Source organism: Paramormyrops kingsleyae, chromosome 4, assembly GCF_048594095.1.
Source record: "Paramormyrops kingsleyae isolate MSU_618 chromosome 4, PKINGS_0.4, whole genome shotgun sequence".
Taxonomy (NCBI): Eukaryota; Metazoa; Chordata; class Actinopteri; order Osteoglossiformes; family Mormyridae; genus Paramormyrops; species Paramormyrops kingsleyae.
Window position 1 is genome coordinate 12,873,341 of NC_132800.1, and position 20,787 is coordinate 12,894,127.

The window sequence follows — 20,787 nt, forward strand, 5'->3', positions numbered from 1 at the left end:
GTGACATCGTGACATAGCAGGGGGCAGCTAATTCAGCACCCAGGGAGCAGTGCTTGGGGGCGGTACCTTGCTCAGGGTACCTCAGTAGTGCCTTGCTGGTCAGGGATTCCATCCAGCAATCTTTCAATTACAAGTGCGCTTCCCTAACCATTAAGCCATAACATAGTACTGCTGTATCCATTTATTTATTGGTGCCTCTTCTTCACAGACATGCATAAGTATCTGTAGCGTGTCAGACACACATTCTGTACTCACTTCAGCTTCTCCAGGTTACAGCTGGGATCCTCCAGTACAGCAGAGAGCAGCTTCACTCCTGAGTCTCCTGGGTGATTGTAGCTCAGGTCCAGCTCTCTCAGGTGAGAGGGGTTTGACCTCAGAGCTGAAGCCAGGGAAGAACAGCCTTCTTCTGTGACTCTACAGCCTATCAGCCTGCAGAAAGGAAATCACAAAATATCAGACAAAATACAGGTGGCAGCAACCCATCAAAACTCCAGTGCTGACGTGCCCAAAGCCACAGCCTGACTGGGACCAGCGACTGGCCTGGACCCCCCCAGACCAAGCAGCCATTCAGCTCCTTCCCCTTTTCCTCCATCCCTGCTCTCCCTGTTCCTGATAAAAAGCGTCCATTTAGGGGCATTATTCTGCACCCGGGTTCACCTGTGTGCCTCTGTTCCTGCGGCCCCCACACACTGTTCACTGATCACAGCTCACCTTTTAGCCTCACTGACTGTGTAGCAACACACATGAATAATCAGCTCAGTTCAAAATTAAACCATCCAGTGACAGTGACCCACTGCATGAAACTTAGAGCTGGACTTCCTCATCCACAGTCCTGCCACAAGAAGAGCACTGATGGCAGAGAGGATGAGGCCCTGCAGTGACGCCAAGAGCAAACAGTGTGACGCCACAGGGACAGGAAAGTCGGCTAAATCCCAAAGAGGACGATCAGCACCACAGCGCCGGACAGAAACCACAAGATCCGCACGGTCGGCCACAGAACCACCCGTGAGGAAGTGAGGAATGTCAACAGGAGGCAGCTGGCAGCTGATAACAGCCCCAGAGAGGGGCTCAGAGCCTGCATTGTGGGCAGGGGGGGGGGGGGAGAGGATGACTGGTGAACAGCCTGCTTGTCGTCTCTTTCTCTGAACACAGACGGCCTGGAGGATGACCACCCAGAAGGGACTGCCGCCCCCCACCTGCTCAGCCAGTGAGCAAGGAGCCGGGTCCAGCCGTGTGAGGAAGGAGCTAGAATCCACACTCCGGCTGCCCTTAAGCTGCCCTTCCTAAATGCCCCCCCCTTATCCCCCTAAAATAAAGACCGCCCCTTTGGGGGTGTCCATATGGAATATTACTGTATATGGTACAGTATAACACATAGAGAATGTAATCATTAGGACGCCATTAAGAAGATGTAACCAGAAGCTGATGTGAACCATAAAGAGTGTGACCTTGTAACCTTTAGGGAATGTGGACCAATTACTGCTGCAGTATTTTGAAGGCCCAGAATATTCCGTTCTGTAGCTGAGCATCTCAGCAGCAGCTGAAACTGCCAAGACGTTTTATCAGTGAAACCTGGGAAGTTTTGCTTTGCTTAGTGTCCAGGGCAAAGAAACAATATTGACTCTGTCATGTTTTCCAGAGGGTTAGACAAGCAACAGGAATGACTGGCAGTGGTCAGCCATCTTTCTGCCAGGTGTCCCCAAAGTGACTAGGAACTCTGACCGGAGGAGATGTGAACATCCCCAGCAGCTAATGCAGGCCAGTCAGGCCGACCTACCTGATGCACATCGTGTTTTATATTAAAATCGTACAAATTATGAAGGTAAAAGTTAACTTTGAATTAAATTATGGATGCAACAGTACTTTCAGGAATCCTGTTTGAGAGACCTTAGCACATGAACATTTTAAACACTGTGGTCCACACAGATCTGTACAGTGCAGTGAGAGCTGATTACAGGAGTGATTCCTCTCTCATAGCTGACAGGCGGCTGATGTGACACAGGAAGGAGTCCATGCAGCAGGCACCCAAAATAAGAGAGTATTTTATTTGGTGTAATTCCACCTGAGGAAATGTGATTTAGGTTCCTCTGCTATGAAACTGTGAAAAGTCCAGCCCAGGTATTTACTCTAGTACACAGTGTAACAATATTAAGTCAGTATAACAATATTAAAACAAAACATCCGCATCATGTCCTCTTTTCTGAGAAATAAAAAGCTGAAATCTATACCTGCTTAGTGGGAATGAAATGGTGTGAGTGCTGTGACTTGCCTTGCAAACGTCACAGAAACACTTTATATTATAAAGTACTGACATAGTTCATGCTTAGACAGCTTGGATTCAGGATCAGCCGCTTTACTGGCTGAGACAATTCAGACATGAGAAGCTCTTATAATATTAGTCCTTCTGCTGCATCTGGAGGCCTAAACAGGAGCTTAAGTCAGAGTAAATGAACTGGCCATGTGGCTGATCCCTCAGCCCTTCCCAGGACACTCCTTTCTGTGTCTGCAGGGTGGAGGGTGTCTCAATTGTGCTGTGGCCTGTAGTTTAATCTGTGTCCCAGTTGCAGTGTCATCATGAAATAACAGTTTACTATTTGACCGAACAAATATGACTGACCTCAGTATCACCAGTTTACAGTGTAGAATACCCAGTAATACTGACCTCAGTGTCCCCAGTTTACAGTGTGGAATACCCAGTAATACTGACCTCAGTATCACCAGTTTACAGTGCGGAATACCCAGTAATACTGACCTAAGTATCTCCAGTTTACAGTGTGGAATACTCAGTAATACTGACCTCAGTATCACCAGTTTACAGTGTGGAATACCCAGTAACACTGACCTCAGTATCATCAGTTTACAGTGCGGAATACCCAGTAATACTGACCTCAGTATCTCCAGTTTACAGTGTGAATCCCCCAGTCCAGCAGAGAGCAGCTTCATTCCTGAATCCTGCAGGTCATTGTCACTCAGGTCCAGCTCTCTCAGGGGTGAGGAGTTTGATCTGAGAGCTGAAGCCAGCACCTCACAGCATTTCTCTGTGAGATTACAGCTGCTCAGGCTGCAAAAGAAGCCGTGTTATTATACACACACAGAGACCAGTATAAATCCTACACATCAGTGATCAGAGTGATACAAAATATCCAATCAAACTTTTTTCAGCATAATAAAAGGCACATATTATAATTCAAAGAGAATTAGTGGATAAACACAACACAAAATTAAATCACCACAGTTAGAAAAGTGATTAAATATGGTACATTTTTAATGTTGGCCAATCCTCTGATGCTCATCATGTTCCCTGTCATGAAGAATACAGTGAACATTTTCATTTCAAAGGACAAATATCCTGAAAGGTTTTGTGTGCAGAATCTTCCAGAGCCAGTTTGAATGAGGGCATGAGTGTGAATATGCTCTAAAATCCATTCACACAGGTTAATTAAAATATATCAGTTATCTTGTTCTTTCAATGTCCTTGAAACTCTGTAACCAACTGCAAACCAATTTTTAATGCACTGCTGTTTAATGATCTTAAAGGGCCAGTTACCCTGAGACTCTTTAATATCTGTATAAGTATTTTCATAAAGCTCTGAGCAGCGCTGTGACTCAGTGATCAGCACTACAGCCGACCATCTAAGGCTTCGGGTTCAGTTCCTGCCTGAGATATATGTATGTGTGTGTGTGTTTGTGTGTTTATGTGGGATTTGAATGATGTCCAGAGGAGTTTATGCTTTTTAAATGACACCTGAATTCCTGATCCTGTGAGTGAAATCCTAAATTGCTTTACCTGGGAACTTATAAAATCACCAAAACCCTAACTGTTGGACTACCAATCCTATCAGATATGCTTTTAAAAGGAACATTCATTTAAAAGAAATATTTATGAACAGTGATACTTCATTTATCCCCATGGGGAAATTGTCTTTTCACCCATCCCATTCTGCTTCATGAGACACACAGACACACACAGGTGAGAGGAAGTTTGGGGTCACAGCGCAGGGTCGACCAACATCCAGTGCCCCTGCAGTGATTGGCATTAAGGGATTTGCTCAAGGGCCCAGTGATGACATCACTCTGCCGGCCAGGAGATCTGAACCAGCGGCCTTCCACTCATGGGCACAGAGTCCAAACATTCTGTGATATTCTGGCTCTTGGCTGTTTGTCACACAAAGGAAGGTCATGGAAAACCTGTCACTTTACTACATCACTAACATGACTAACAGTCAATATAAAATCTGGCTTCCAGACTGTCATGGAGAAAAAAAATCCAGCCTCGTGATTAATTCACAGGAGAAATAAATATTACATTTTCATGATATACAGTGGGATGCAAAAGTTTTGGCAACCTTGTTAATCGTCATGATTTTCCTGTATAAATCGTTGATTGTTACGATAAAAAATGTCAGTTAAATATATCATATAGGAGACACAGTGATATTTGAGAAGTGAAATGAAGTTTATTGGATTTACAGAAAGTGTGCAATAATTGTTTAAACGAAATTAGGCAGGTGCATAAATTTGGGCACCACAAAAAAGAAATGAAATCAATATTTAGTAGATCCTCCTTTTGCAGAAATTACAGCCTCTAAACGCTTCCTGTAGGTTCCAATGAGAGTCTGGATTCTGGTTGAAGATATTTTGGACCATTCCTCTTTACAAAACATCTCTAGTTCATTCAGGTTTGATGGCTTCCGAGCATGGACAGCTCTCTTTAACTCACACCACAGATTTTCAATTATATTCAGGTCTGGGGACTGAGATGGCCATTCCAGAACGTTGTACTTGTTCCTCTGCATGAATGCCTTAGTGGATTTTGAGCAGTGTTTAGGGTCGTTGTCTTGTTGAAAGATCCAGCCCCGGCGCAGCTTCAGCTTTGTCACTGATTCCTGGACATTGGTCTCCAGAATCTGCTGATACTGAGTGGAATCCATGCGTCCCTCAACTTTGACAAGATTCCCAGTCCCTGCACTGGTCACACAGCCCCACAGCATGATGGAACCACCACCATATTTTACTGTAGGTAGCAGGTGTTTTTCTTGGAATGCTGTGTTCTTTTTCCTCCATGCATAACGCCCCTTGTTATGCCCAAATAACTAAATTTTAGTTTCATCAGTGCGCCGAATGGTTGAACGATGCACAGTGACTCCATCTGCAGCAAGATGATGTTGTAGGTCTCTGGTGCTGGTCTGTGGGTTGACTCTGACTGTTCTCACCATTCGTCGCTTCTGTCTATCCGAGATTTTTCTTGGTCTGCCACTTCGAGCCTTAACTTGAACTGAGCCTGTGGTCTTCCATTTCCTCAGTATGTTCCTAACTGTGGAAACAGACAGCTTAAATCTCTGAGACAGCTTTCTGTATCCTTCCCTTAAACCATGATGGTGAACAATCTTTGTCTTCAGGTCATTTGAGAGTTGTTTTGAGACCCCCATGTTGCTACTCTTCAGAGAAAATTAAAAGAGGAGGGAAACTTACAATTGACCCCCTTAAATACTCTTTCTCATAATTGGATTCACCTGTGTATGTAGGTCAGGGGTCACTGAGCTTACCAAGCCAATTTGAGTTCCAATAATTAGTTGTAAAGGTTTTGGAATGAATAAAATGACAACAGTGGCCAAATGTATGCACCTGCCTAATTTTATTTAAACGATTATTGCACACTTTCTGTAAATCCAATAAACTTCATTTCACTTCTCAAATATCACTTTGTGTGTCTCCTATATGATATATTTATCTGACATTTTTTATCGTAACAACTAACGATTTATACAGGAAAATCATGACAATTAACAAGGTTGCCTAAACTTTTGCATCCCACTGTACTTTAAACAATGTTAATATATAACTGCAGTAGTTGTTATTGGTGGGAAAGTACACATCGTTTCTTTGTACATGTACTGTGACAATAAAGATATTCTGCTCTGTTCTCTCCTTAGCCAGGAGCAGCTAAGGCCAGCAGAGGGCGACAGTGAGCAGCCAGAGACAGCAATCATACAGAAGCTCCCAGCTCTGGGCTCCATCACATGAACACACCTGCTGACAATAACACTCACATACCACTTATACACCCTGTGGATAAAGAGCCCTCACTGTTTCTATAGCAGGTTAGGATGCTGTGCCTGTGATCAGAAGGCAGACTGGATGGGAACGGAAACGTCACTTTTTTGTTTGTTACTACATCACTACCTTCAGTCATTATAAAGTCTGTGGTCCAGATCAGCTACTGCTATAGAAACAGCTGAAGTCAAGATTATCAAAATAATAATATTCATCAGACATTTCAAACAATATTCATGTATTACTGCCAGACCAGACATGATTTCCCATCCCCACGTCACTTACAGAGCCGTCCTGGAGTTCTTGACCACAGGCAGCAGCCTCCAGTGCTCTTGATCTGATCTGATGAATTTCTTCAGATCAAATACATCCAGCTCCTCATCTGACATCAGCATCACAAAGGCCAGAGCTGACCACTGTGCAGGTGAGAGGTCTTCTGCTGAAAGGCGTCCTGAATTCAGGTATCTTTGTACTTCCTCTACTAGAGAATTGTCACCAAGTTCATTCAGACAATGGAACAGGTTGATGGTCCTTTCTGGAGATAAATTCTCCTGTATTTTCTCCCTGATGTATTTGGCTGTTGTCTGTCCCAGTAGCCTTTTTAAGGATCCTTTAAAAGTGAAATGTGAGCTGATTCTTGTCTGTCCCAGTAGTTTCTGTAACAAAGTCTTACTGGAGTCTGTTGAGAGGCCCAGGAGGAAGCGGAGGTAGAGGTCCAAGTGTCCATTCTTGCTCTCTAATGCCTGATCCACTGCAGTCTCCAGCAGGTCAGATGATGAGTTTGACAGAAACACATATAAAGCAGCGAGATACTCCTGGATGCTCAGATGCACAAAGCAGTACACCTTCTCCTGATACAACCCATATTCCTCCTTAAAGACTTCTGTACACACTCCAGAGTAAACTGAAGCTTCAGTGACGTCAATGTTATTCTGTATCAGATCTTGCTCATAAAATATGAGATTGCCTTTCTCAAGGTTTTCAAAAGCCATTTTACCAAGTTTCAAAAGGAATTCCTTGCTGGTTTCATAGTTTTTCATATACTTGTCATTTTTTAAACTTGCCTGAAAGATCAGGAAGTGTGTGTACATTTCAGTCAGAGTCCTTGGAATTTCTCCCTTGTCAGTCTCACTAAGAAGCCTTTCAAGGACAGTGGCTGAAATCCAGCAGAACACAGGTATGTGGCACATGATGAAGAGGCTCCTTGATGATTTCACATGTGTGATAATCCTGCTGGCCAGACACTGATCACTAAATCTCTTCCTGAAATACTCCTCCTTCTGGGCATCACTGAACCCTCGGATCTCTGTCACCTGGTGGATGCAGTCAGGAGGTATCTGATTGGCTGCTGCTGGCCGGGAGGTTATCCAGAGGAGAGCGGATGGAATCAGATTCCCCTTGATGAGGTTAGTCAACAGCACATCCAGTGACGTTTTCTCTGTTACATCAAACCAGCTCTCATTGTTCTGAAAATCTAGAGGAAGGCGACACTCATCCAGACCATCAAAGATGAACAAGACTTTGTACTTAAACAGCTGAATGGATTCAAGTGATTTCAGTTCTGGGACAAAGTGGTGAAGCAGATCAATCAGACTGTATTCCTCCTTAATCAAATTCAGGTCCCGGAAAGGAAGAGCAAATATGAAGTGAATGTCCTGGTTTGCTTTTCCTTCTGCCCAGTCGAGAATAAATTTCTGCACAGAGACTGTTTTCCCAATACCTGCCACCCCTTTAGTGAGTACAGTTCTGATAGGTGTCACACGCCCATGTAAGGGTTTAAATATATCATTGCACTTGACTGTAGTATCTTCTGTTCGCCTTTTCTTGGATGCTGTTTCAATCTGTCTCACTTCATGTTCATCATTGACTCCTCCAGCTCCCCCTTCAGTTATGTAGAGTTCTGTGTAAATCTCACTGAGAAGTGTTGGCTGTCCTTCCTTAGCTTTCCCTTCAAATACACACTCAAATTTCTGCTTCAGGTTACTTTTGATTCTGTGCAGATATTGCGGCATGAGCTGTCCTGAAAAGTAATGTGAGGAAAATGCATTAATTCTTACTGTGATTCTGATCAGTATGAGAGGAAGAATATTTTCCAAAAACAGACTTTTTTACACATACAAGTCCAGATATTTAACTTTGACAAATGTGAAATGTAGTCTTACCATACAAATTTTACTGTAACACCACATACAGTATTGTGCATAAGTGTTAGGCAAACAAAGAAAATGTTTAAAGTAATGCTGTCAACATTAACGCGTTAATGCATGCGATTAATCAGGAAACCTTAATGCTGTATTTTTTTTTAAATGTAAATTAATCCTGTACACTGATCCAGGGTCAGAGGCCTCGTATCGTGGTTCTCGGCAGACCAAGCAGCGACAGCGAAAGACGAGGAGGCTCTTCTGAAGGGGGGAACAATGTCCTGTTATTAAGGCCTTAAAAAGACTAATACAGGTACTCAACAAGCACCAAAGCACCATAAGATGGAAACACAGGGAGGTCAGATGCCGGACAGTCAGGCGCACAAACTGTGGGTAATTTATATAATGACTAAAGACACGTGAGGATCAGGCAGGATTCACGCAAGACACAGGCAAGGGCACACAGGACAATGGGGAACAGCACAGGGATTTACAATAACAAACACAACAGGGCTATGCACATGGCCGGCGAGCATGCAGGGATATGCTAATAGGCCCCCGCTATACGGAAGCCCTCCCACCGGCGCTACAGTGTTAACATTGGGGGGGCGGGTATATCGGGACCAGAGGTGTGACGTCACGTCGCATTATAGGGCTAATATGGTGGTTTAGTGTGGTGTCTCTCTGCTTACGGGTCTGTGAGAGTGTCTGCCAGCAGGGGGCGTGTTTCCTAACTATGTAAGTCAGCAACTGTGCTTTTGGGAAATGCAGCCCAGAGCCGGAGACTGAACCATTTTAACAGAGGGTAGGGGGTCTCTTGGTGAAAACTGTCAGAAAAAAATGTACATTATGTGATGAGTTATATTTATAGTATGTGCTATGTTTTTTGTAAAGCCAGAATTCCAATTCTAAGTCATAAATCCTCAAAACCAAGATGTCATATAAAAAAAAAAACGTGTGATTCCTTTGACCAGTTTGTCCTGCATTTCTTTGTTCCAAGACCACACATGTATTTGTTTCATCTTCCAAAAAATACTAGCAAATAGCCGACCACCATTTTAAACGTGTCATTAATCATAATTAATCACAGCCTATTATTGTGATTAACTGGATTATTTTTTAATCGATTGACACCACGAGTTTAAAGCCATTTATCTGGGAAGTAAGTTGCTCTGGAGAAAAAACCCTAAATTATCTCTTCAGCCCCCAAACCTCCTCAGGGCACCACGGTCAGTCCATGTGTTCCTTACATTTCACCATCAGCTCACTTCATTCACTAATTAAATTAGTAAAAATGTCAATGAGATATTGATCAGCCATATGACGTGTGCTAGTGGTCAAGTCAAAAAATACATGGATGTACGATTTCTGCAAATACTGGGGTGACTTTAGGAAAGTTTTTGGATTGGCTCAGACACCAACATGAAGATCCTTCTCTCTGGCTGCCTAAGACTTTAGCACAGTACTGTACATGTACAGAATGTTATGAGGCTCTTACTCTTCTCCAGTATGTCAGCGAGATCATTTTGCTCCATGGTCCTCAGGATGTACAGTGTGATCTTCAGAGCTCCCTCTCTGCCACAGGTCTTCTGCATCTGACCATCACTGTCCAGGTCATTGTCCTCCTCCAGCTGAGGCCCAGAGCATTCTGGGTAATTCTGATCTAGGTACCTCACAAACTTCTTCAGCTCATCCTTTAGGAACTTTACGGCTTTTTCCTCTAGTGACTAAAATAAACAGTCACAGTTAATTATTGCTACTTGCACCAAACCTTTTCAAAGTTTTAAATGTGAATCATAGTTTTAAATATATTTCCTTTAACAGGATGAATATCTTATTATTCAGCTGTACAAAATATAAGCTAATTCACATAACAGCTAAGAAAACATATCAGCAACAAATACAGACCTTCAATATGGAAGATAAACCCGATTTATCATGTAGATCTAAACTGCATTCTTCAATTTGGTCTCTGTGAATAAGGCAGAAAAGTGAATCTAATTCAATCCAATGCAAATTTATTTACTTAGTGCATTTTCACAATATTATATTGTCTCAAAGCGCTTCACATCGTCCCTGCCAAATGCCCCCAGAGAGCCAGCCAGAGGCGACAGTGGGTTTTTTTGAGGGGGGGGGGGGGGGGGCAGCATGTGGCTCAGCAGAGTAAGCCTCTGGGGCTGTGATCAGAACGTTGCCGGTTTATGCCCAGCCTCAGCAGAGTAAGCCTCTGGGCCTGTGATCAGAAGGTCGCCGGTTTACGCCCAGCCTCAGCAGGGTAAGCCTCTGGGCCTGTGATCAGAAGGTCGCCGGTTTACGCCCAGCCTCGGCAGAGGAAGCCTCTGGGTCTGTGATCAGAAGGTCGCCGGTTTACACCCAGCCTCGGCAGAGTAAGCCTCTGGGCCTGTTATCAGAATGTCGCCGGGTTATTCCCAGCCTCGGCAGAGTAAGCCTCTGGGCCTGTGATCAGAAGGTCGTCGGTTTATGCCCAGCCTCAGCAGATTAAGCCTCTGGGCCTGTGATCAGAAGGTCCCCGGTTTATCCATGTGATAACCTGGCCAGTCAATAGATTCAGGCTCTCAGCTGACTTCACTTTATTGCTGCATGATGTTCCTGAGCTATAAAACTGACCCAGTCATTGGCTTTTAAGTATTTGCTGATTTAAATTCAAATGGTGACTTTTTTTGGCTGGACAGTGTAGAACACAGACAGAATACAGACAGAACATCTGTTTAAATTCTCAAAGACAACTGCATTTGACAAGTTAAAAAATTATGCATTCATTATAAAGATTCTTTCCTCATAGCTTGTATGTCTCTTTGCCATTTGACTGAGAGCTTGAGTGTTTTAAACAGTGTTTGTTTAAATGCACATTTACCTTTGACCTTTAGGAAAAGGTCCCTCACTGAAGGTGATTGGTTGAGCCATTGACCTGTCACTCTTCAGGGAAACACAGCTGGGTACAGGGGAGTCTGCTCTCTCCATCAGGACACTGTGAACAGTGAGAGGAAACAAACCCTCATGGTATAAATATACTTCATACAATGGGGACGGCATCACACTGCTGTTTAGCTTCTGCTCTGCCTTCATGTACTTTGATATGCTGTGGAGCTCTTGATGTAAACAGGCTAGTTTACAGTTAACTTTAATATGAAATAGTCACACCTATAATTTAGATTATTGTAGGAAAGGTTTAGTATCATTGATAAAAGCTACATCATTAGACGGGTCTTTGGTAGTTTTCTCCTTTTTATATATTTGTTTGTTTGCTTGTTTATTTTTTTTATGTGGCCATTTTGTACAGGGGGTATGATCTGTTACTCGCCTCTTGTATAAAAGAACTGGCTGATTGTGTAAGAAAAAGGAGAAGAAAGAAGATGGCGAGGTCTTTTTATTAAGCTACACATATTGCAGTGCTGCCCACTGAGCCAGCCCTAGCTAGGAGCCCAGTTTACTTTATGTTATGGCCTGACTATAGACCCAGAGAGACATGCATGCTAGTGGCTGTAACACTGTTACCTCTCAGGGCTCTTTCTCTTACACACCACAGGGGGGCGCATTTCAGAAGCAGCTTCCTCCATTTTTGTGCCGATCCAGAACAGATGATTCCTGCTGGGGCCTCTGTGAACATGAAGGGTAAACAGATACATACATACAGTAAACAATATCTAGTACTCAGCACTTTTACACCGAATCAGCGCACTGGGTCTCCACTCTGTTATTCTGACACATTTCATATCCGGGCTGCAGACTGACTTTCTCCACTAGTATTGAGAAAGTTACTGAAAATTTTAGGAGCACCAGCACAAAATTCAGGCTCAGCACTTAGATCGACATGCAATGCAACACATCTTAACTGTATTACTGATAAATGCTTTGGCAATAAATATACAATTTACAGAAATAACAAAATGACGTTTTACTTTAAAGGAGAAAGACAGAAAAGTGAAGTAGCGCTTAAATCAGTGGCACCGCCGCTCTATATAAGTGTGTCATACATGTTAATTTTATTATTAGTTCAGTCTGTTAACTATAATCTTACCTGGCAATGAAAAATATCTTTATTTTTTTCCAGAATCTAATTCGTGTGTCTTGACAAAATGGCGATTCCAGCTTTAAATCACTTTCATTTTCAGACAGGAAACTATCCACTTCGTGTCAAATGAGGAAGCAGAAATGGGCACGGACTCAGTGGCACGGCGGACCGTTTTAGGGGATTTTATCCATGTGACTTAATAATAAACGATAAGCGAAAGGGGACAAGCTCCCGCTGCCACCTAATTCTGTCATAACGCACATTCTGCATTATATTTGTGCATATAAAATGCGGTAATTGCAGTGACACTTTAACCACGATTAGATTACGAGCAGGGCTGGACTGGGACCAAAAAATGGCCCTGGCATTTTTTGGTCATGCCGGCCCACTATGATTATTTATACGATATGCGAAAGCACATGACATACCAGAGGATATATGTGTACGTTGATTTCAAAACTTAAAATAAAGCGCAGCAGCTTACAAGGAAGAGAGTAACCATGTTAAAAAAATTGATATGCTCTTTCACTACTCAGGGATTCATCTTGGGAGAGATGGCCACAGTGTCACAATTCCCACCTTGAAGTGAAAGTGGATGTCAAAGAAACATAAACATATTCTCATAATGCGTCCATGCATTCGGGTATAGCCCATTCAAGTGTCATGTAGCCTAACTTTTTATACAATTTAGACAGCACAGAATCATTAACCTATTTTAACGCATTTATTTATACAACCACATATTTCCCACATTTTGACATCAGTGATGCAGTGAAGATAGTCTCTATTTCTTGACGCCAACCCTCCCTATTAATCCGGGCTTGGGACCGGAACCTAGTTGAGCTGGCTTGCTCCCTTAAGTGGCTGGGTTAGGCTAAACTATATACAGTGGTACCTCGGTTCTCTAACTCAATAGAACTCAAATTTCTTGAAAGTCAAACAAACCAGTTTGACCTAGAACTCGATCTGAATATCAGAAGTCGAACCGTGAACGCTGACCTAATATAAATTGTAAGCGCCAGGAAATGAGTCATACTACAATGCAATTCTTACTCCAATGCCTTCTTCACAGACTGGATGATTAACCAAATAAAGCAGTGCAACGTACATTACAGTAACTAACAATAAATAAACCACTAACTTGCGTGTACTATTAGAGCATTTATGTTATTTATTTAAACTTTATTTTACCAGGTAAATTAACTGAAAACCAGTTCTCACTGCTTTACGTGATATTTCAGGAGAAATTGCAGATTACGCATCGGAACTGCCTGGGATACAAACGTCATGCGTGTAACTAAGCTCTTCAGCCAATAAGGGCAAAGGTGTGTTGTCACGGAGGTGGTTCCAGTTTGTGAAGCCGGGTGAGATGTCGCAATGTATCTAACCGTAATGCATTGCGTCAGGATCAGAATGCGTTGCTTTAAGCCAGCGCTGTAAGCAAGTCGAATGCACCCAATGACCGGACTCGGGAAACAAACTGAAACGCGGACTTAATACAGAGGACTAATGACAACAACCAGAAACAGCTGATCACATGGGGATCCCACACTAGGCTAACGAGGGGGCATGGCTATGGCGTCACATTAGAGTCAAAACTCGCACGCGTAAATATGCCACTCACGAGCACAAAGTCAAAACTCACACGCATAAATATGCCACTCGCGAGCAGAAAGTCAAAACTCGCACGCGTAAATATGCCACTCGCGAGCAGAAAGTCAAAACTCACACGCATAAATATGCCACTCGCGAGCAGAAAGTCAAAACTCGCACGCGTAAATATGCCACTCGCGAGCAGAAAGTCAAAACTCACACGCATAAATATGCCACTCGCGAGCAGAAAGTCAAAACTCGCACGCGTAAATATGCCACTCGCGAGCGCAAAGTCAAAACTCGCACGCGTAAATATGCCACTCGCGAGCACAGGGCGAAGAGCTGCGTGCGCGTTCATCATAATATCCTTCGGCCCCTCTCTGCGCTCGAGGGAAATTTTCGCGCTCGCGTTCTGCCGGGGGGAGGTTTTGACAGTTTGGGGGCGGAGTCATGCCGTCTCTGACAGCGAACGTTATTGGCGGATGGGTACTGGCTTTGTGGTTGGCTATAAACTTACCAGGATGACTGCAGACTGTAAGTGGCGGGATTGCGCCCGATAGTGTCTAATCTGGCATAAAATCTGGAGAAGTAGAAGAGGAAAATGGCGGACGAAGAAGAACGGCGACAGGTAGGTTAAGTGAGAAATATGGTTTATCTGTATTATAAGTATAATTTCACCGATTCTCATTGCCCCCTTACCTGTTTCCCCATCAATATAAAACAGATACAGTTACAGAATGCAGCGACACAAATCATTGGGATGCTGAGGCAGGCATTAGGTTCGGCATCTACATACGGTAAAGTAACGTTATCATGTGTTACGAGTTTCCATAGACCATACATAAATTCTACACCTCGTTATGCAACCACATACGATGAGTATTACTAACGTTGTTGACATCCTGGTAAGTTTACAGCCAATCACAAAGCCAGTACCCATCCGTCAATAACGTTCGCTGTCAGAGACGGCATGACTCCGCCCCCAAACTGTCAAAACCTCCCCCCGGCAGAACGCGAGCGCGGAAATTTCCCTCGAGCGCAGAGAGGGGCCGAAGGATATTATGATGAACACGCACGCAGCTCTTCGCCCTGTGCTCGCGAGTGGCATATTTACGCGTGCGAGTTTTGACTTTGCGCTCGCGAGTGGCATATTTACGCGTGCGAGTTTTGACTTTGCGCTCGCGAGTGCTATATTTACGCGTGCGAGTTTTGACTCTAATGTGACGCCATACATGGCACACGGAAGGAGCCGACGATCGGGGCAGGACAGGGGTAATGCTGGGATAAGATGTTTATCTTTTTGGAAGCCATTAAGAAAAAAATGCTCTTCTTGTTTTATCCTGTTCATTTTGTGTTTAAATGCTAAAAAAAAATTTTGGTGTAATTTTGGGGGGCCAATTAATTGGTTTTCCATTATTTCTTATGGGAAAAATTCGATCAGAACTCGAACTTTTTAGGATTCGATCCGGAGTCCGGAACGGATTAAGTTCGAGAACCGAGGTACCACTGTACATATTTACAAAGACTACAATACAACATCCCGAAATATGTAGTCTAACAAAACGAAAGAAGCCTACCTGGCGAAATTGCAAACAAATTAAAAGCTCCACGGCATATAATCGGGCCATATCCAACAAAAAGCAGTTTTTAAGAACGTAGCCTACATGGCGAAATTGAATTACTTTCTGGACCAACATACACAACAGTCGTCAGACGGATGAGGACGTTAGGCAACCTTTAGATCCTACCCATCATGCACTGTAGTTTTTTGCAAATCCCTCAAACGGAAAACCATTAAATACAAAACGATCAGCTTAGTTTGACTTCAAAACATTACTATGTATTATATTTTAAGTTTGTTGTAGGGATTTAACAGGGTTTTTTTTTTCTTTTTAAAAAATTATAAATTACACCATACACCCACCATAATTAGAATGTATAACAAAAATGAGAAATATATAAAATCGCAAGTCACAATTGAAGCGTAAGTGATACGTTTTAGCCATCAAACGCTTAGGAGAAATTACGTTAGTTTAGTTTTGTGTGTATTTAGTATATGGGAGTCCAGCCCTGATCATGAGTCACTATTCACATTTGTCACCGTGCTGCGGCTGCTTTACACTTTTGTTCCCGTTATTTTTCTCCTCTGCGCTGAATTACAGGCACCTTTTAAATTCTTAAATTCTCTATTACGAATTAGTGCAAAAGCATCGTGGTACATTTTGCCCTTTGCATAGTGAATCCCAGCTGCTTCTGGTCACACTGTTCATCCAGGGACACGGTGATGTCACTTGTGACCTATGGCGTTATGTGACTTTGTTTCTCATCTGTCCTTGAGTTTCCTTAGATCGTGGCAGGACGTGTTGCTTTTTGAGATCTTTTCGCCTACTTCACTTTGTCAGACAGGTTCTATTTCAGTAATTTCTTGATTGACCAGGTCTGGTGTTGTGGTTTTTTTTCCCCAGCCAATCAGGAGTCAGGAGCCACTTGTGCAGATATTCAAATTCAGTCTTTATTGCAACAATGAAGTTACAACCAAGGCCGGACACTTACAAGTCTGTCCAATACTGTTTTACACCAATCTTTATACATTTTCTCATTGTGTAGCAATACCTCGCCACTTAAGCATCATCATTCCCTCAGCCATTCACCATCGTTGTTTTCTCCCTTAATCCACACCCCTATATGATAAGTTTCTCAATCATCTCTTTTACTGTTTGGTGCCTCGGCTGAACATAAGGGTGACGTGACCATCTCTACTCAGTTTTTTTTAAATACCTAGCCGTGAACTTTTGGTGAACTCAGGCGAATCCCTTCCTTCAATAGCAAACCTTGGCAGTTTCTGCTTGTTGCAGATTGTCTGGCTAGAGGGTTAATAAGGTATTTGTCCTTCAACATAGTGATAAGCTGCAGCACTAATAAAGTACTGTACATATTCATACACTAAAGGCTAACAAAATGGCTAACAGATACAGAAACTTCTAAGCCAACACAAGGTGCTAATTCATACTTGTTTCTTATCACATTGTGCACAGCAGTAATTGGTCTGCATTCTCTAAAGATTACAAGGTGAGTCTCTACACATTGTACATCAGCTTTTTAATAGAGTCCTTCTGTGGCAAGAGCTTTCTGTATGTCCTGTGATGACATGGTAGGATTTTTGGCGACATCTTTCAGCATCTTGTGTCTGTCCTCGGGCTCTTGCTAGGACAGCCTGACCTGGCCATGTTGGCAGTTGTTTTAAATGTTCCACTTAATTTTCTGGACAATCGAATTGTTGATTCCAAACTCTTGAGACCTTCATATATCCCTCCTAACTTTTTCCTCAATGGAAATTGCCATCTTAGTTAATTTCTTTTGTTGAATAAATGATTTTTTCCTTGTTTTTGCATAAGTGATATAATTACATCACCTTTTTCTACAAATATAATTGAAAAGAAGATTTAATATTGATATGTTAATATTTCTTAATACATAACTAAATATTTAATGGGGTGTCCTAATTTATTCACATGTACTTGAAACATTTATTGAACAGTGGGTAAACACTTGTGTGGTGTCTTTCAGGTCTGATCGATTTTTGACCCAAATTGTCTTCCCTCCAAAAGATCCTTATCCTTTTTCTTAAATGACCTTCATTCTTTATCCATTCGATGGACAAACAATACAGCAACATAGAATGAGTGTGTTGTTTGTTAATTAAGACTGTCTTTATTAATTAATAAAGGAAGGCCTGTATCACAAAGCAGGATTTGATTTAATTGTCTTTTTCCTGTTCTTTGTATAAAGTGAACATATTCATAGTTTAATAATACGCATACACCCAGGGGCGGATTAAGGTATACAGAGGCCCCTAGGCTACAGTAGTCTGTGGGGCCCCCAAACCCGCCCCCCTCTGTGCCAATGGGGGCCCCCTTGCAGGCTGGCACACGTGGGGCCCCTAGGCTTAAGCCATATCTAGCCTGTGCGTTAATCCGCCCCTGCATACACCTTATGAAGAAACCCTGTTTATTCACTTTGAACCGTATATATAACATATAAAAAGGCAGAAACAGTCAGTAACCAGTAATAATTACCAAACCTATTATGACAATACAACAGTCAATATCCTTTTCACACATAACCGATCATGCTCATTTCATTACTGGCTAGGCAGATTCCGATTTCTTTTAAATCCTAAAGAACCTCATCCTTTAGTTGGTTGTATAAATTGGGGATTGAAGTTTTGGACATGTAAGTTTTCCCTGGTAATTCATATTGCTTGTCAAAGTTTTGCCTTGTTTCTATTGATCGCGCGACAATGCGTCACAGCGCGCAGTGATCAAAGTTCAACAAAATTCAACTTTGACCGCAGTGCTCGCACAAGCTCCGTGAGCGGCGCGCGGTACCGCTCTGGCGCTGCGCTTGCGCTTTGCTCGGTGCAGCACGAAACCGTCCTTGCGCCGCGCAAGCCTTAGGAAATAATGGATTTCAGAGCGCAGCGCAGTGCGCGCCGCGTTTGGTCTGTGAAGCCGTTAACTCTGCTAGGGCGGGACGGTGCGCGGCTAAACAATAGCAGCGTACGGAAAAGACGTCACTAATCAAACCAATCAAACGGGAGTAACCGAATGAGAAAAAGAAGATACAAGCACAAATCCAAAACTGTACTGCAAAGACTATTAAATAGTGAGTAAAAACATTTCAGTTTATAGGTATATAACGATTATGACAATTATCCAAAAAATGATCGCGGTCAGCTCAAACTATCGCGATCAGGCAATTAATAGATAATTGCGACAGGTCTACTGCTGGCCATCCAGTTCCCTCCTCTATCTTAATCCTAAATCCCTATTGTGTTTCACCTACTCCCTGGACTACTGTGTAACTCAACAGGCTAAGTGTACCCCCCCTCAGAGGCTGTGAGCACTCTGGTTATGGGTTTGACTCTGGCCAGGAACCAGCTTTACCTGTTTTGTTCAATTATTGGTCATCTCTTTTCCTTAGTGTTTGTTATTAGTTCTTTATTTCCCTGTTTACATCTTCCTTGTTTTATTATGTTCTGCTTATTCCATATTTATTTCCTCTGTATGGTGTTCCCAGCAGGGCTGGACTGGGACAAAAAAAGGGCCCTGGCATTTTTGCTCAGACCGGCCCACCACAATCGGTCGGACACAACCAACAAGTACACCATCCTTGCGGTCCCTGTAGATATGCATATCTACTGTTCCATTCCCAGAAACCCCTACAAAGCTGAGAACTAAGTGCCATGGACCAGTGTACTCACTCTCTCTTTAGTCCCTGGTGGTGATCAAAGGTGGCAGAGGAGTAGGGCCTACACAAAGTGGGGGCATCCTGAGAGAGAGAGAGAGAGAGAGAGAAAATGATCACCATACAAGTATCTTTAATATATAACAATGTAGAGAGATGGTTGCACATATTTTATACTTACTTGGTGGAAATAGCTCCATGGTGCTCTGAACATCCTCAAAAACAATGAACTACAAAAGTGAGGGCATCCTAAAAGAGAGAGAGAGAGAGAGAGGGACAAGAATGATAACTGAATAAGTAAAATGATCACCATACAAGTATCTTTAATATATAACAATGTAGAGAGATGGTTGCACATATTTTATACTTACTTAGTGGAAATGGCTCCATGGTGCTCTGAACATCCTCAAAAACAATGAACTACAAAAGTGAGGGCATCCTAAAAGAGAGAGAGAGAGGGAGATAATAAGTCACATTTTCAGTCTACAATATTATGAATATTTTTTTTAATAATATCAATAATCTCATCTCACCTTACAATAGCAGCAGTTTCCTCAGTAGCTTGCTCTTCTCTGCAACTCTGTCTATTACAGTGTCGGTGTCCAAAGCCACAAAGATGTCCTTTTCAGTGGCCATGAACATGAAGGCTTCCAATTTGCTGGCAGACAGGCTGCTCCTCAGTCTGCTTTTGATATATTTTAGGGTTGAAAATGATCGTTCGCAGGCCACCTGGGTTATTGAAAGTGTCAACAAAAACTTGTACGCAAGTCCAAGCAGGGGATATGCATCAGTGAGCTTGTTGAATCTCTGGAGAATCTGATAGCAGCACAGTGGGCAGTCTTTGCAGGAGGCACAGCTTTTGTTGATGATTTCCATGTCCTCTTCCTTTCCATCAGGTCCATCCTCCACCAGGGTTTCCGCGGGTCTTAAAAAAGTCTTAAAAAGTCTTAAATCACTTTTCCGTGAATTAAGGCCTTGAAAAGGTCTTAAATCAGACCAGCAAGTCTTAAATTCATATGATCATGGCATAAATTTTTGTGAGGGATTGTTTCCTCATGTGTTTTGATTTTAAAGAGAAGCGAAAGCGTAATTTCTGTGCTACATGGCTTAGATCGCTCAATATTCATTGAACGGTAGATGGCGTTATGTGCTGCTTCATCTGTCAGTAACCCGAAGAAGAACTTGACAAGCATGCGCAGATGAACCCTTTCTTCTAAAGCCCGCTATTTAGACCTGTAGTGCGATTGGAAGGCCGAAGAATACGTATATTCTTATGATTCTTATGATTATAATATAATATCATAATTCTTATGATATATAATATATTCGTATGAATTTCCCTACGATATTTTTTTTTTCCTTAAATTTTCTTTATTTGGTCTTAAAAAGGTCTTAAAAAAGTCTTAAATTTACTCTTAGAAACCCTGCAGAAACCCTGCTCCACTGTCCTGGTCACATATTCATCCAGTGGTGACTCTTTCAGCTTGTCCCACTGTCCCGCTAAGCTTTTCAGCTCATACTGCAGGTTGTCAACTGTTGCCCTATCATCAACTTTAGCCAGGCACTTGCTGAGGTCTTCAAGTGCAGATTTAGGAAGAGCATGGTTTCGGATCAGGGAGAAGTTTTTGGGATCCAGAAATGACAAATCTGCATAAAGAGTGCCATGTGTCAGAAATCTTTGGTGGATGGCCTCAATAGCTGTATCAACAATTTGGTTAT

At 42.6% G+C, this 20,787-nt stretch overlaps 2 protein-coding genes across 7 annotated transcripts in view; both read right to left on the reverse strand.

Annotated features, from left to right (window-relative positions):
- Nucleotides 1-20,787, reverse strand: part of LOC140588728 (uncharacterized) — a 462,332-nt gene that overhangs the window by 439,739 nt on the left and 1,806 nt on the right. The window contains exons 2-7 of the mRNA XM_072710663.1: nt 19,602-20,715; nt 19,440-19,507; nt 19,250-19,317; nt 19,085-19,152; nt 11,712-11,813; nt 11,071-11,184 (exon numbers count right to left, since the gene is read on the reverse strand). Of these exons, the coding sequence (XP_072566764.1) occupies nt 11,071-11,184; nt 11,712-11,813; nt 19,085-19,152; nt 19,250-19,317; nt 19,440-19,458 (371 nt within the window). The 5' untranslated portion in view covers nt 19,459-19,507; nt 19,602-20,715. The remainder of the gene's footprint in view (nt 1-11,070; nt 11,185-11,711; nt 11,814-19,084; nt 19,153-19,249; nt 19,318-19,439; nt 19,508-19,601; nt 20,716-20,787) is intronic.
- LOC140588729 (NLR family CARD domain-containing protein 3-like) overlaps nt 1-20,787 on the reverse strand; it is a 300,771-nt gene that overhangs the window by 141,209 nt on the left and 138,775 nt on the right. For 3 of the 6 annotated variants that reach the window (XM_072710671.1, XM_072710672.1, XM_072710673.1), the window contains 4 exons: nt 9,694-9,922; nt 6,340-8,074; nt 2,888-3,061; nt 256-429 (listed from right to left, as the gene is read on the reverse strand). The exons of 1 other annotated variant lie outside the window; for it this stretch is intronic. In XM_072710671.1, coding sequence (XP_072566772.1) covers nt 256-429; nt 2,888-3,061; nt 6,340-8,074; nt 9,694-9,922 — 2,312 coding nt within the window. Of the gene's footprint in view, nt 1-255; nt 430-2,887; nt 3,062-6,339; nt 8,075-9,693; nt 9,923-10,103; nt 10,329-20,787 lie in introns of those variants that run through there. 2 more of the 6 variants (XM_072710674.1, XM_072710670.1) reach the window with 2 other exon arrangements.